Here is a 16,956-nt window from a genome sequence, read left to right as displayed (position 1 = left end):
TGTCCTCTTATTTCTTTTAAGGTTGAACTTTGTTTTTTCTTCTAAAGTGTCCGGGTTTTCCTCCCATGTGTGTTTTTGACTCTGGGAGCGATGGCTGTATCGGAGAATGAGACGCACGGCAGGAGATTGGTGCAGAGGCTCGGAGTCGGGCTGCTCTTCTGCCAATTACTCCGATCCTGCCGCGGTTTCCACGAGCCGCAGCGATACTTACGGCTTCAATCCGCGGAGAATAATGGCACTTTTGGCTTCATTAAGCAGCCGAGTGGAGAACTTTTTGAACACAGCGAAAGCTTTTCACTGAAGGCGTAATGGAAAAAATTACTTTGAGTGCTTTTAATTCTGTTTCTCAAAAACTGATCGTGAAACCTGAAAAGAACATCTGTGCTTTGTTTGATTGAAATAGCCAGAAAGTTATTATATATTTTTATGTTTTATGTGATTTTTATTGGAGGTAACATTTCTTAGCATCAGTGCTGGATGGATACAAATGCAGAAAACGCCTCCCAGGTCAAACACCTCTTCATAGTTTCTCACATTTTTGCTCTTCCCATACATTCAGGTGAATGAATTATAATGGAAATAAAAACACATTTATGAAATAATTCAACCGAAAAAGGGAAACTTATACATTATATTGGCCAATTGGACAAAGATGGATTCATTTTAACCATTTATAGCCGTTCATTTTGGTGACAAAGTTATAAATTTAAATATTAAATTAGACACAAACTCACACATAATCTACATGATTGAAGTCATTCAAACAGATTACAATTATATCAGTTTGGGTTTTTTTTTTTTTTTTTTTTTGCTATGACACATTTAGGCAACCTGTTTCTCTGTCAGTTGTCAAACTCGAGGTCCGTGGGCCAAATCTGGTCCACCACAGCGTTTTATGTGGCCCTCAAGATTCTAGATTAAACACAAAGTGTCCTTAAGTATCATGTTATCAATCAAATCAATGCAGTTTTTATCTGTTTACTGCCAAATTATATCAGTTGCTCCGGTTTCTTGATATAAATTCACTGAAAATCAACAAATTCCCTCACTAAGTGGGAGTTTATTGCAGATTCTTCTCAAAAATGGTCAAAAAACGTTCTTACTTGTACTAAACAGCTGCCTCATCTTTAATTGATATCAGATTATATTAGTCCATGATCTATACAGCGAGTAATAAAAGTCACATTTACTTTTTATAAATATTTCCAAATTAGTACCACAAACACTTTGACTTTTTTTGCAAAAAATCACAAAAGAATCACAAAATCCTGGAGGGACTGAAAAGATGTTCAATAATATTTAATTTTAAGAATTCCTAAATATTTTTAGAGTTTGTTAATGGGTTTTATCAATGCATTGAGGCACTTCCGGCCCTTTAAGAACATTCTTACTCTTGATTTGTCCCAAAACGAAAAAGAGTTTGACACTCCAGCTCTATTGGTGACGCCTGAAATGTCGAGACAGGACAAAAGAAAAATAAAGTTTTCTCTTTCTTCCAGTATCCAGGATGGACTCTGACAGCCGACGGCTCTTTGGTCATGGCGACGGTCAACGAAGACGCAGAGGGCACCTACAGCTGTACTCCATACAACAGCTACGGCACCATGGGGCCGTCTGGACCCACCAGGGTGGTTCTGCAGGTCGGTACCAACTCAAAGCAACAGACATTCAAATCGAGCATGATGACTTTTCTCACTGTGTATTAAGAAGAAACATTTTCTTGACCTTTCCCCGCCGCCCTGCCAGGCCCTCCCACATTAACAGAAGTCAACTTCGCCCGACTAAAACGATGTCATTTAGCGGGGGAGTTAATTGTGTGGCTAATCCTCTTGTTATTAAGCTAATGTAGTCCAAGACGGCGGTAATCCAGACTGGAAATCCCTTGTTTTGCATCGCTGCGATGTCCTTGATTCAGATTACTGCTTTGGCGTTTGGCAGGACCCCCCGTCATTCAGCATCACTCCAGCCGAGGAATACAGGCGGGACGCCGGGAGGACGCTGCTCATCCCCTGTCAAGGAAACGCAGCCGCAGCAGCTGCAGCAGCCGCCTGGAGGAAGGTAAACCTGACACAAACACAGTGAACCCTCGCTGTAACGCGGCTCACCTTTCACGGCCTCGCAGATTGTTTTGTGCAGTTTTTTTTTCACGGTGCATTGTGTTCTGCATCCTGATTGGCTAAACGGTCTCCGCGCTTCTTCTCTGTAGAGCGTAACGTGCCAATAACGTTGCAGTATTTAAATATACGTAATACAGCTTGGCAAATTCCAGAAGAAAAAAAGAGCGACATGATCTACCGATAACTCTAAAACTCACCTGCACCTCAGGCTCCAGAAGAAAAAGCCACCAGAGAGCGAAGAGAAGAGAGGCAGCAGCGTCTCAGTCAGAGGAACAGGGAAATCCGCCAAACACAGTTTGTCCTACTGTACTTCGTATTGATGATTAAAATGATTATTTTAATGTGCTTATTTGAAAGAAAGCGTTATATTTGTTAAAAAAATGCTTGGTCCTGAAAACAGGTTTTGTTCTTTGGTTTCAATGTAGAGTATTTAATTATGCCGTGCAATAATTGTAAAAAATAAAGGTAACTTTCGCCTCACTGGTTCTTTTTGGAACTCAACCCCCGTGAGAAATGAGGGTTCACTGTACAGAAAAATAAAAATATTCTAAAAGAAAACTTACATTTTCTTCTTTAACCAAAGCTGCTCATCTCTCTATGAAACAGAGAAACTAAGAAATGTCTCATTCGGGCCCAGATTTCACCCTGGTGGCACCATCAACCTTTTCAGCAGGTCCATGTTCTTCTAAATCCTCTAATCATTGGATCCGGGTTCGTTAAACCAGGGAGACGAAAACATGCAGGAGGCCGGAGAGCCAGGACCACTTTGGACTCCCCTCATCCATCCATCTGTTCATCTGTTCATCCATCCATCTGTTCATCTGTTCATCTGTTCATCCATCCATCTGTTCATCTGTTCATCCATCCGTTCATCTGTTCATCCATCCATCCGTTCATCTGTTCATCCATCTGTTCATCCATCCATCCATCTGTTCATCTGTTCATCCATCCATCCATCCATCTGTTCATCTGTTCATCCATCCATCTGTTCATCTGTTCATCCATCCGTTCATCTGTTCATCCATCCATCCGTTCATCTGTTCATCCATCCATCCGTTCATCTGTTCATCCATCCATCCGTCCATCTGTTCATCCATCCATCCATCCATCTGTTCATCCATCCATCCATCTGTTCATCCATCCATCCATCCATCCATCCATCTGTTCATCTGTTCATCTATCCATCCATCCATCTGTTCATCCATCCATCCATCCATCTGTTCATCTGTTCATCCATCCATACATCCATCTGTTCATCCATCCATCTGTTCATCCATCCATCCATCCATCTGTTCATCCATCCATCTGTTCATCCATCCATCCATCTGTTCATCTGTTCATCCATCCGTTCATCTGTTCATCCATCCATCTGTTCATCCATCCATACATCCATCTGTTCATCTCCATCCATCTGTTCATCCATCCATCCATCCATCTGTTCATCCATCCATCCATCTGTTCATCTGTTCATCCATCCGTTCATCTGTTCATCCATCCGTTCATCTGTTCATCCATCCATCCATTTGTTCATCCATCCATCCATTTGTTCATCTATCCATCCATCCATCTGTTCATCTGTTCATCTGTTCATCCATCCATCTGTTCATCTGTTCATCCATCCATCCATTTGTTCATCCATCCATCCATTTGTTCATCCATCCATCCATCCATCTGTTCATCCATCCATCCATCCATCCATCCATCCATCTGTTCATCTGTTCATCCATCCATCCATCCATCCATCTGTTCATCTGTTCATCCATCCATCTGTTCATCCATCCGTTCATCTGTTCATCTGTTCATCCATCCATCTGTTCATCCATCCGTTCATCTGTTCATCCATCCATCTGTTCATCCATCCATCCATCCATGTAGCTCTTAGAACAGTACCATTTCGGCGTCGTGTGTTTAATTATAAACGTTGTCTCCTCTCTGCAAAGCTTCGTTGAAGGTTTAATAAACCGATTTCTAAATCCTCCCAGAGTTTCTCTGCTGCGGCCGAAGAAACGATTTGGAGGTTTGGAGTGTTGGAGATGAAATGTTCCCCACAGCAAGATGCAGCTCAGTCATTTCACACACTCGCCTTTGGCGATCCAGTCAAAGCCCAAAGGATTTCACACAATCCCCTGTGATCTATGATCCACATCGTCCATTTCACCTGGATAGAAGCCACATTATCGGGATAAAGGCCGGACTGCCTCCAAGAAACGAGCAGAGAATCACCTGACATGACTGTTTATCCACAGCAGGGAGTTACTTTAACTTAAACGGTTTGAAGTCCAAGTTGGGCTAAGTTGACCCATATAGCTCACATGTAATTATCTTAAGTTGAGATGTTGTCCTGAACATTTCAACTGCAGGGAAAGTATGAAAATATTCTAAAATCTGACATCTTAAGGCCCCGCTAAGCTCGTTTTATTCTGCTTGACGTTTCCACATTTTCTTTAAATCTCTGTTAACTCCATCATCCCTTTTACACGTTTTGTCAGATCATTACCACCAATATTTGTGTTTTATTGGGTTTTTAGGTAATAAACCCATGAAGTTACAGAAAATACATAGAGCGCACCTGATTATAAGCCGCACCCCCCTACATTTTTAAAGGAAACACATTTTTATACATACATAAGCCGCACCGGTGTATAAGCCGCATGTGCCTTCATTGAAACATGAGATATTTACAAAGAAAGACGGTACACAGAAAGTGTTTTTAAAGTTTTAATAATATGCTGTAGCTTTTCTTTCTGAACAGCAGCAATATAGCAAAACAACACTAACAGGGCTGGTTTAAATAACATACGGTTAAAAGTCACGGAGAGCCGTCATCCTCTTCCTCCTGTGCACTGAAACCATGGAAGTCTTCTTCCTCAGTGTCTGCCAAGCCCCGCGTCGCTGTCAGCTAATCAGAGCTCAGCGGGTGTCATCCTGCAGTGGGCCCTCCCTGACGCCCAGCAGCCGCCCATCACGGGCTTCGTCCTCCAATCCCGCTCCGCCGCAGCAGAGGACTGGTTTAATCTGGAGGAGAACATCAACGCCAGCAGCAGCCGCATCCTGGTTAGGGGTCTGCAGAAGGTAGAGAGCCGGTCGCTCTGCCCTCCGGTTCCGTCGGTGCTGCAGTGGTTTCAGTTTGTAGACTACATGACAGTCATCACTTCCATTTTTTAATTTTTTATTCCCTCCCTGTGCCTGTCTCATCTCCCCCTTCCCTCTCCTGTATGGGTCTGCATGAATTCAAATGAACTTCATTAGCATTGCAGACAGCGCCATGTGTTGACAAAGTGTGGTTTCATCCTCTGTGTGTGTGTGTGTGTGTGTGGGGTTTCAGGACCGTGTGTATGAGCTGCGGATGCTTTCTCGTCGGGGGGAGCTGCTGAGCGAACCCGGTCCATCAGTCAACGTCTCCACCACAGGTAGGAGTTTGAGAGAGAGAGCAGCCTCTCCTCTTCAAAGTGACGCCGTCGCTCCTCAGCGAGAGGAATCAGAGCGAGACCCCTGGGAACGCTGCCCATTTGAAGCACGGCCCATAGAAATAGCTTCACTAATTTATTTTTTCTCTTCTTGTTCTCCTTTTATTTGAGTGTGACATGAATGTTAAATCAGACGTAGGACTCAATCAGGGCTCGTCGCTGCAGCAGCAACTCAAATCTCTGTTTTTGTTTAGACAGCTGCGCTGAGTTTCGGTCATCTGGCTGCAAAACAAACATGTTCAAGGTTTGATTATGATGATCAGGCTCCACCAGGAAACCTGATTAACAATTAAATTAAAAATAAAATCTAGACTTCCGGTGACGATGCGGCGAGGAGAGAACGCATGCTGAGGAGCCAGAGCTGATATCGGCCAGTTTTACGTTGCTACTTTCCGTCAGAAGACTTAACCAGTGTGAGCGAGGTACAGGGTAAGCAATACAGATGAACAGAGGGAAAAATTCAAGGATAAAGAGCACACCGGGCCCTAAAATCGACCAAATGATCCGGTCGAACCCACGAGCTAACGAGGCTAATGCTAACACTAGCATGGAGACGCTCGCTGATGCAGGGACAGATTCAATGATTTTAAACGAGATCCGCGTCATGAACCGGGACCTCCAAGACAAAATACAGCAGGTCGGAACAGACGTGATCACAATTAGAGACTGTCTGGACTCGTTGAAATCAGATTTGGCCGGCCTCAGCGGCAGGATGGGGGAAGCGGAAATCAGAGTGTCGCAACTTGAGGACGAGAATGCGGTGCTCACTGCGAGCACAGCTGAGCTCAAGTCCAAAGTTGCACAGCTGGAAGATCGGATCCAATATCAAGAAAACTACAGCAAGAGAAACAATCTAAGGATCAAGGGTGTCCCGGAGCTCTCGGAGAAGGGGGATAACGTACCGGAGTGTGTCATGGACATACTAAGAGCCCTACTCCCACAGGATCAGGGAACGGATCAAATCGTCATTGAAAGGGCTCACAGAGTACCTGCTACTCTAAAAGAAAACAGACGAAACACGCCAGCCGGACCCCGACACATCCTGGTGAGATTCCTTCGCTTCACAGACAAGGAGAAAATACGACTCAGAGCTCGAGAGGTTGGAACTTTTCACTGGAGGGGAAACAAGATAGAGTTTTTTCCAGACTTCACGAGGGAAGTACAAGAAAAAAGGAACAAATTCTTTGAGGTCAGACGTATGTGCAGAGCCAAGGGACTGAAATACACCACGCAGTACCCAGCAGTGTTTTGGGTCTCCCTCGGTAAGGAACGCCTCCGCTTTGAAGACGCCACCGCAGCAAAGAAGATGATAGACAAATACCAACCCCCAGAGGAAGGTGAATGAACGAACAGGCTGCGATGATCAGTGGTAATATCTCCTTTCTGAGAACACTAATCATAACCTCCAACTTATTAAGACTAAGATGTTTATCATATTATACACGTTGAAACTGGACTTCGTTAATCTGGTCAGATTTATGTTATTTCGGTGAATTTTTGCTGATGGGGAAAATCGATTGCTATGTAAGCAATTTAAGTCGCATGTATGGTGTTTTGGATCGATAAATATGAATGTGTGGCAATCTAAATTGCTATGTGTTTATGTCCCACATATTGGTTTAACATACAGTCTAAATAGCCCAGCTTATTTGGTATTTTTCCCCTTTTTCTTCTTATCTGAGTCATTTGCACTAACAAAGTTCTGGCGGAAGTTCTTGATGCCTATTATTATTCTATGTTATTGGCCGAGGCAGCTCACTCTGAAGGCCTCCATGCTCGTCATAAGGAATAAGGCGTGGTTATTTTACAAAAGACGCTTTTGTTTGCGTCTAATTTTTGTTTTTGTTTTTGGGGTCCTCCATCTCAGCCAGCCTTTTTCTGTGTTTTCTTTTGTTATATGTATAAACACAACTGACACAGCACAAGACACAATGATGGTCTTGTTACTATTATTGATAAACGAACATAAAATATGGGGACCATAGTTAAAATATCCTCATGGAACGTTAATGGTTTGGGCTCTTACACCAAACGATGCAAAGTACTTAAATATCTAAAGCAGAAAAAAGTAGATGTGATGATGCTACAAGAAACACACTTGTTAGAGAAAGATGTTAACAGAATTAAAGATAGGTGGGTGGGACAAGCTTACCATAATACTTTCAAACAGAAAAAACGAGGAGTGTCCATTCTATTTTCTAAACATCTCTCAATTCAGGTAGAGAAAGAATATAAAGACAAAGAGGGTCGAGTAATAGTTCTTCTAGTCAATATTTCAGGACAAAACATTATTATAGCCAATATATATGCCCCTAATATAGAGGATCCAGATTTTTTCTTACAGCTAAAGACAATTTTTACGGATTTTGGGGACTTCCCTACTATCGTAGCAGGAGATTTCAATCAAGTCTTAGACCCTGTTTTGGATAAATCCGGGAAATCAATTCCTAGAACCAGCAAAACCCAGGAAGCGATTAAAACTCTGTGCAAACATGCTGGTTTATCAGATGTATGGAGACTCCTAAATCCTTCAGCGCGAGACTATACCTTCTTCTCAAGTAGGCACTCTGTTTATAGCCGGATAGACTATTTCCTGATCTCACACTCTCTCATTGAAAATGTTGGAAATTGTAATATCGGTTCAATAGCAATAACCGATCATGCCCCCATAGACCTAGTCCTACAATTGGGTTCTCATTATGAAAGGGCTAGGGGATGGAGGTTGAACACCAGTTTACTAAATGATGCTGACCTATGCAAAAAACTCAGAGAACTAATTACTGAATACTTTATAAACAACAACAACACTGCAGACCAAAACTCAATTTGGGACGGGTTCAAAGCATATATTAGGGGAATACTGATACAACACTCCTCCCGGATCAAAAAACAAGACTCCCAAAATATAAACCGATATGAAAATGAGATAAAGAAATTGGAGAGGGAATATTCGGAAAATCTTAATCCTTCAATCTTTGATAAATTAGTCAGAGCTAAATATGAGCTAAATACAATATTTTCTAAAAAAGTAGAGTACTCTCTTTTCAGGATCAAACAGAGATGGTATGAATCAGGCGATAAAGCGGATAAATTATTAGCCAGCCAATTAAAGGCCAAACAAGCAGCGCGTCAAATTAGTGCGATAAAGAACGGGGCTGGGAGTGTAGTTACTAGTCAGAAAGAAATCAACAAAGTATTCAAAGATTTCTATAAACACCTTTATTCTCAAGAAGGACAATTTGATTCAAATACAGCAGAAGAGTTTTTTGGAAGGTTAAGTCTTCAGAAATTGTCCAAAGAGAGTGCCACACAACTAGAAAGGCCTATTACTATGGAAGAACTCGTTAAATGCATTAAAACCTCACCCAATGGGAAAACCCCGGGCCTGGACGGTTTTCCTAACGAGTTTTATAAAACATTTACATCTGAACTGGGCACAGAAATATTAAAAACCTTTAATTCAGCTATCAATTCACATCGGCTCCCCACATCCATGAAGGAATCATTAATTACTGTCATTCCGAAGAAAGGAAAAGACCCTCTGGAATGTTCAAGCTACAGGCCAATAAGCTTATTGTGCTGTGATGCAAAATTATTCACAAAAATATTATCATTGCGGATTAATAAAGTCATAACATCAATTATACATCCGGACCAAACAGGCTTCGTCAAGGGCAGAACCTCCTCTGATAGTCTAAGACGTTTACTACATCTGATTTGGAAGGCCCAACATTTAAATTTTCCTGTAGCGGCCCTGTCACTTGACGCGGAAAAAGCGTTTGACAGGGTCAGCTGGAACTATCTTTACTATACACTTGGAAAATTTGGGTTTCAACACTCTTTTCTAGAAATAATAAAAATGATATACACAGACTCAAAAGCAACTGTAACGACAAATGGATCAAGATCAGATCAATTCTTAATTGAACGCGGGACTAAACAGGGAGACCCATTGTCACCCCTACTCTTTATTATTGCACTCGAACCCTTAGCCCAAGCCATCAGACAAAACAAAATAATAAAAGGTATAACAATGGGTGAAATAGACAACAAAATGTTGATATTTGCAGATGATGTACTGCTTCTACTGTCAAATCCTGAGGAATCATTACCTCCTTTACTGGATTTAATTAACAATTTTTCTGATTTGTCTGGATACAAGATCAACTGGTCTAAATGCGAAGTAATGCCCTTGTCAAAACTTTGTTACAAAAGCCATATACAAAAATGGAAATTTCAGTGGGTACCAAAAAACCTTAAATACTTAGGAATACTGCTGAACCCGGGCCTGGAAGACATTATTCTGGACAACTTTGAACCTGTGATAAATAAGATAAGTTTACTTTTAAAGGGATGGGACAAGCTACAAATATCACTATGGGGTAGAGTCCAAGCCATTAAAATGATTATTACACCAAAATTAAATTACCTATTCAGTTTATTACCTCTCAAAATTCCACACCCTATATTTAAGACCCTGGACAAAATGATAAACAACTTTATTTGGGAGGGGAAAAAGCCTAAAATGTCTGTCCTAAAACTCCAAACTAAAGTAGAATACGGAGGATTACGACTTCCCAATATGCAACTTTATCAGGAAGCTTTTACAAGCGCACAAATAACATCAATTATGTTACACAACCACAATAGTCCGATCTGGGTGAGCTTGGAAGGTGAAATAAATGCTCCATTTAAAGCTTTTGATTATCTATCCCAACATTCAAATGATGGAGTTAAATCCAATCCAATTATCACTCACACTAAAAAGGTTTGGCAGCAGTTACATAAAAAAGCAAACAGCTGTCCTTTCGCTCAGGGAACAGCCTCAGTGTGGAATAACCCAAAAATAAAAATAGGGGGGAAAATGATCTTTTGGAGGAGCTGGCATATAAAAGGGATTGACCGTATAAACTGCTTCTTCAAAAATGGTACCTTACTGTCATTTCAACAATTTCAAGAATTATACAATCTAAACCACAAAGATTTTTGGAAGTTCCTACAAATTAGAGACTGCCTTACAAAATTAAAGAATCCTGAGGGAACCATACCCATGGAATCACCAATATACACCATATTTAATAAAGTAAAAGACTCCCCAAGACGAGTAAGTCATATTTATAACTATCTGATTGAGAACACTTGCAATATTAATACAGGACTTAAGAAGGTATGGGAATCAGAGTTAAACATAAAGTTCACAGAGGAACAGTGGGCTGCAATAGTCAAACAAATGTTAAAGCCCATGAGAGATGCACGCTCCAAACTGATACAGTTCAAAATTATGAATCGATTATATTGGACACCAGTTAAATTATTCAGAGCTAAAATAAGTAACACTGATACTTGCTGGCGATGCAAACAAAACTCAGGAGACATGCTTCATATGTTCCTCATGTGTCCGAAACTAACTTCCTATTGGCAGGAGGTCATGGGGAAAATTAACAGCACCCTCAACTCCAACCTATTGTTGACACCTACACTGGCACTTCTTGGATTATAAAGACGAAATAGGAACAAAAAAAGTACAGTGGTTAAAAATAGCCATAAAAAATTAAAAAAGAGTTATATTAAGACACTGGAAAGGTCAAAGTATCCCTACTTATACAGAATGGTATGCAGCTCTTTTAGAAACTGCTTCTTATGAACGACTCATCTACAAAATAAACGGTCAGATTGAGACGTATCAGAGTATGTGGGAACCGTTCTTAAAACCATAGAGGAAAGGCTCAAACACTATTGGTCCAAAATAAAAGATACAGTGTGTTTGTACTTTTTATTTACTGTTTTTTTTTTTTTTTTTTTTTTTCTTTTCCTTTAGTTCCTTCTGCTGGCTGGGGTGGGGGGAGTACGGGAGGATCGGGAGGGTTTCAGGGGGGAAAATGTTAAAAACTCAAATCCTTCTCTGTATAACTACTTAAGGTTGTTTACTTCACAGTAGTGATATTGTTAACATTGGTTTCACTGTATGTTTTATTGTTGAAGGATTTAATAAAGATTGAGAATTTAAAAAAAAAAAAAAAATAAAATAAAATCTATACCCAAATCATTATAACAATCACTGTTCTGTTAAGACATTTAAACTGTAAAGAGAGAAACGAAATGAGGAGTTAATCTGTAGTTAGCTTTCAAGGATTGTAGAAAAACAACTGTCAATGAGAATAATAATTAAGAGGCAGATATAAAAATTAAATAAGAAAGATGGACTCTTCCTGAAAACTGGGCTCACAAAACGATGCTAAGAAATGTTTCAAAAAGAAATTGGTAAAAGATCAAGTTGACTAATAAACATTTAGTTTGAACAAATGGTTTAAAACTTCCTAATTTGAGTTTATTGATTTACATATTTCAAACTGTTTTTTAAAAACAAGGAGGGAAAACATATGAATACATTCCCAATAACAAAATAATTAGCTCAAAACTACTGTTCTGTTTGAAAAGGAGCAAAAAGACGTGGACACTAATGTAGCCCTACCACTCATCTCAATTTAATGAAATATGCCTCTTACCGACTCAATAATGATTAAAAATTAGTAATTAAAACCATGTTATAATATTCATGGGCCTGTACAATATACTGGGTGAAAGAGCCAACTGATAAATTACATTACAAAGACAAAATTATTACAAAATAACTCGCATGACAAGAAAATCTACGTAATGATGATTAGCAGTAGTATTAGCAGTAGTAATAGTAATAATAGTAGCAGTATTAGTGATATTAATAATAGTAATAATGACAACTGTACATAACAACCAACTCTTTGCCAGTGTACGCCTATACCTTCTTCTTTGTCTGGGTTATATAAAAATAAAATATGTAAGTAAAAACAAATTTCAAAAATCAAAATGTGTTTCATTGAGGTCAAAATCAAGTTTTTATGTTTAGCAGTTAAGATTTTGACTCAAGCAGCATTTCAGCCACAGAATTGAGTTTTAGGATTTGAGAATGAAACTTGGAAGTTAGTCATTTATTTTTCTACTTGTGGCAAAATTTACAGTCACTTGTTTCTTTGTCTGTTTAAACGTATTTGTTTGTTTGTTTTCAGTGACGGAGAGCTTCGCAGCTACGTCTACGTTCGTCCCGGAGTCGTTGCTGGCCGGTGTGCTGGCCGGCGTCGGCGTCATGTTTCTGGCGCTGGTCTTGTTGCTCGGTTCTGCCTGCTTTGTCAGCCGCAGGAGGGACCGTCGCCGCAAGAAGACGGAGAACGGTAAGTATTCATCTTCCAATGAAGACTTAGCACATTTTGATGAACTGCATGTTGAATGTCATCATTTATTCAGTAAAATATTGAGCCACTTTATATCTGCGTAATAAATTACTCTTCATGGATTTAGGAAATATCTTGTCCCTTCCTGATTTGTCTAATTTCTCAATAGGCGGTGATAAATGAAAGGGTAATTAACTTTAGCTAGCCTAGTTGCCTTGAGTCATTAAAGGGATCCAAGATTAGTTGAACATATTGGCCTAAATATGTTAATTTTCCTATGAACTAAAAATTGCTGTTTGTGATGCACCAAAACTCATAATTACTTCAAAATTTGAGATCTTTTGTTATATTTTTCACCCATGGAGGTTCCCATTTTAAAACCTGCTGGGTTGATGATGGTCCATTCTGAGCTGGAATCTACAGAGTAAACACAGACAGGCTAACTTTACCCGAGTAATTGTTCGTCATATTACGTTTGACTGCTGTAATTTTAGATGATGCCACACTGTGTCGCTGTTGACTGTAATTAAAAAAAAACATTGAGGTGAATCAGGATAATTTCCCACATGAAAAAAAAGTAGAGTGCAGTAGGAGAGAGCAGGAGCAAAACACAACTTCCATAGGATGAACATTTGTGCCCTCAACATTTCTCTCCAGAAGACTTTGAGTCATTTGTATGAGCAAAGCTCTGCACTGGAGTTAATGGTACTTAACTGGAAACTCTTAAGTGGTAACGGTACCAGTAGTACCAGTGGCACTGCTGGCGCCCAGTTATATCCGGACCGGACACAGAACTATAGCAATATTTACCGGATCACACAGTCCAACCTGAATTACGTGTCACTCATTGTTTCGTTTACGAAGCCAAAGGTAGCAGCAGCAGCAAACACCAGCTGCTACGGCCAACTCTGTCCTCTTCCTCTGTTTGGTTCTCCTCATCTTCATCACCTCTTGTGATTTCTACAATCCCATTGCTCTCCACTTCAAATTGAAAAGGCTTAAAGATATTACTCATACTGTTTTGGCTGGCCCCAGCCAGGCAGTGGGACCATTAGACCTCATTTACCCAGAATGCATTGCAGTGTGAACAACATGGCGACGTTCTTGTGACAATATTTTATTAACATTTCTAAAAACTGTTTTTTCTTTTTACATCTAAAATAAATATTTCTCAAATAAAGTCTACTGTTACAGCTAATCATGGATCCCTCTATTGGGCTCTTGATGGGGTTGATATTGTTTTTCACTTCCGGGTCATGCACCATCTTACACCTCATCCCTCCCTTTCAGAACCCCTTCCTGCCATCTATAAGTGCTCCCCATCAATGTGAGTACCCCTTTATCACGCCACTGCATATCAGGCAGTAACCTTTCCCTTTTTCCTTCCTTTGAATGTGCTGAAAATGCCAACAGGTTCCTGCTTCATCTTCTTATCTCCCTCGTGATGATCTATCCAAGCTGCTGGCTGAGCTTAAATACAGTCATTTTTTCTTCCACTTACAAATCTCTCTCCTCTGCCCTTCCCCATATTTCCCCTCACTCTCACAGTAAGACTTCAGGCTCCAGTAGTCCAGACAGTTTGTTGAAGAAAAGCCTCCTCCCAGCCAGCTCTCACTACCCCACAACGTCTTCCACCACTTCTTCCTCTCAGACGGACTGCTCCACTTTGAGCACAGAGAATAACCGTCGGCGCAGGACTCTAGAGCCAACCTACAGCAGAGGCCGCCTTACCAAGACAACTTCTTTAATTTCTCCCTCCATTGAGTTGATTTCTAGAGGTCCGGATGGCCGGTTTGCAGCTGGTGACTATGACACAATAAGCGTTGACAGCGAAACGATTTCCAGAGTCAAAAGATCTCTGTCACTCCACTTGGAAAAGGGGGACAAGAAAGACCTGCCGTGTGTGCTTTCTGTTGACGTTCCTCCGTTTAAACTGGAGCGTGAGTCAAGTCCAATGCGCAGCTTGGGTCAACTCCCACCACTTCAGGAAAGCTACATTGTTTCGCCTGATCGGAACAGCTTGTACTCAAACACCAGTTTTTGCACCATGCCTCGTCTCAACAGAGGTCTGCCTTCGGTATTTCCCGTCCTCCCACATCTCCGAGCCAGCAATGGTCAGCCTTCAACAACAGCGAGCACTTTGGTTCTCCAAATGGAACATGAACGTGAGAAAGGGAACCTTAGTCGGTGCCTGAGGCTGGCACAGGAGCGGGAAGAAATGGAAAGGCAGCTTCGATGGTACACATTGGAAAGAAACTCTATGAAAGTTAAGACAGAGGAAAGAGAAACAAGCAATGGGGACGAAAGTGTTGAGAGTCTTATGTGGGAATACAAAAGCAAGACCTTACCAAACATCTATCGTCAAGGTGGTAAGGAGAGATCTAGATACCTTACATCATCCTCAACCAACTGGGAAGCCCATCCTTATGACTCAAGTTCAACTTTGAATCCATTCAGAGACCATTTGAATACATCTCCCACTTCGACTCCTTCTTTTTCTCCCATTTTTCTTGAATCATTTACTAAGAAACCCAATGGACTCCGCCACTCTTTTGTTGACAGCTCAACTCTCCCTCACCAGAGGTGTCGAGTAGATCCACCACAAGGCTACAATAGACGATTCTCATCCTTTGACCACCAAACAAGTGACTCATTCCAGAAGCCACAAATGGAAAACACTCTTAGTAATGGCACAATGTTTCACAGCAACAGAAACACTCCAGATACAGTACCAGACTCTACAAGATTGGACGAAATGCTCCGTGAACCAATTGGTTCAGTTGGCAAAGAGTTGTGTGTCGAGATGAGCGTAGACGAGCCGGAGTTTGAGTTGCCCACATTGGAGCCCGTGAAGCCCATGTTACACCACAGGATTGCTTCTCATGTTCAACACGGCTGCTCGCTGTCTCAGCGAAGCAGGCATGAAGACATGAGAAGAAGCACAAGCTTCAATTGCAGCAGGAATGCTTCTGTCAGCAGTTTTGACATGGCCCGTCACTGTCAGCAAACCTCAGGACCAGAACACTGGAGAGCTAGGACCCGAGGCTCCCAAACCTTGGACCGCAGTCAGCGAAGTCAGAGTCTAGACTTGAGGAGACAGAAGAAGAGTACCTTTCTCACACCATCCGCATGGGTAGAGTCACTCAGCCAAGAGAACTGTTCGGTTGAATTTTCTCATACAAGTACCAAAAGCGAGCAACATTTCTCAACTGCTGTGGGTCCAACTCGCAGTCGAAAACCTGACGTTTCCCAGTACTGTGAACCTAGCCCCTCAGCTGATGCTGCCAATCATCCAGCTCTCAATCAGGACACAATGAAGGAATCAGGTTATACTGTCAGCCTGAAGGAGGTTTCCACATACTTACCGCCCATCAGTAATGACTTAGAGGCACTGGAAGTGGACTCTGGAGGCTACGAGGGAGTGGCAGACTCCGGTGGCAGCTACAGCAGCTACGCTAGCAGCGGCCGCGGCAGCATGGAGACTGCTAACGGGCATCTGCCCTTGTCTCAACTGTCCCCAACGATGACAGACTCGCCTGCAACTGCAGAGGACACTCAGGGGGGATCAGAGGACAAGGAAGGTGGACAAACAGAACCAAAACGAAGGTGATGGAACACACCGACTTACTGAATTTTGATTTAGTTGAAGACGATGTCAGGGATTTTAGAAAACCTCTATGGTCACTATCAACATGAGCCCATTACTCATCAAATGTCTAAAAGTCAATAACTGGTAACTGAATAGAACAAAGTATACTTCAGAATATAATTCAGAAAAGGTTGTGCATAGAGGCTTTACATGCTAATGGTAAGCTTAGCATGCTAATGCAAAAGCGATTATGCTAAAGCGCCTGTAGGCAACCTAATAATACGTACTAAAGTTAATACATCATGCTTTAAGAAATGTTTTTTTGTTTTTTTTGCTTGTTAAATTTTGCCTCCTGGTGTTGGTAGAGCAAACAAAATGTCAATTTTATCATGCTAAAGCTAAAATTAGCATGGAATATGCTACAAATAGCAGCTTTAGCACGGCAGTATATACAAATTATATTAAATACTACAGTTAAATAAGTCACTCCTATAATAGTGACCATAATAAAGCCCACATTAATATGCTAATGCTAAAGCTAAAGACAATTGTGCTAAAGTTGGCACTTACAATGC

At 41.1% G+C, this 16,956-nt stretch overlaps 1 protein-coding gene across 1 annotated transcript in view; it reads left to right on the top strand.

Annotated features, from left to right (window-relative positions):
- LOC122819515 overlaps positions 1–16,956 on the top strand; it is a 62,117-nt gene that overhangs the window by 41,894 nt on the left and 3,267 nt on the right. Inside the window, exons 10-17 of the mRNA XM_044096296.1 lie at positions 1,500–1,640; positions 1,939–2,058; positions 2,326–2,430; positions 4,989–5,189; positions 5,443–5,527; positions 12,631–12,792; positions 14,083–14,119; positions 14,341–16,398. Of these exons, the coding sequence (XP_043952231.1) occupies positions 1,500–1,640; positions 1,939–2,058; positions 2,326–2,430; positions 4,989–5,189; positions 5,443–5,527; positions 12,631–12,792; positions 14,083–14,119; positions 14,341–16,398 (2,909 nt within the window). The remainder of the gene's footprint in view (positions 1–1,499; positions 1,641–1,938; positions 2,059–2,325; positions 2,431–4,988; positions 5,190–5,442; positions 5,528–12,630; positions 12,793–14,082; positions 14,120–14,340; positions 16,399–16,956) is intronic.

Source organism: Gambusia affinis, linkage group LG17 (assembly GCF_019740435.1).
Source record: "Gambusia affinis linkage group LG17, SWU_Gaff_1.0, whole genome shotgun sequence".
Classification (NCBI taxonomy): domain Eukaryota; kingdom Metazoa; phylum Chordata; class Actinopteri; order Cyprinodontiformes; family Poeciliidae; genus Gambusia; species Gambusia affinis.
This window is presented reverse-complemented; position numbering and strand designations above follow the sequence as displayed.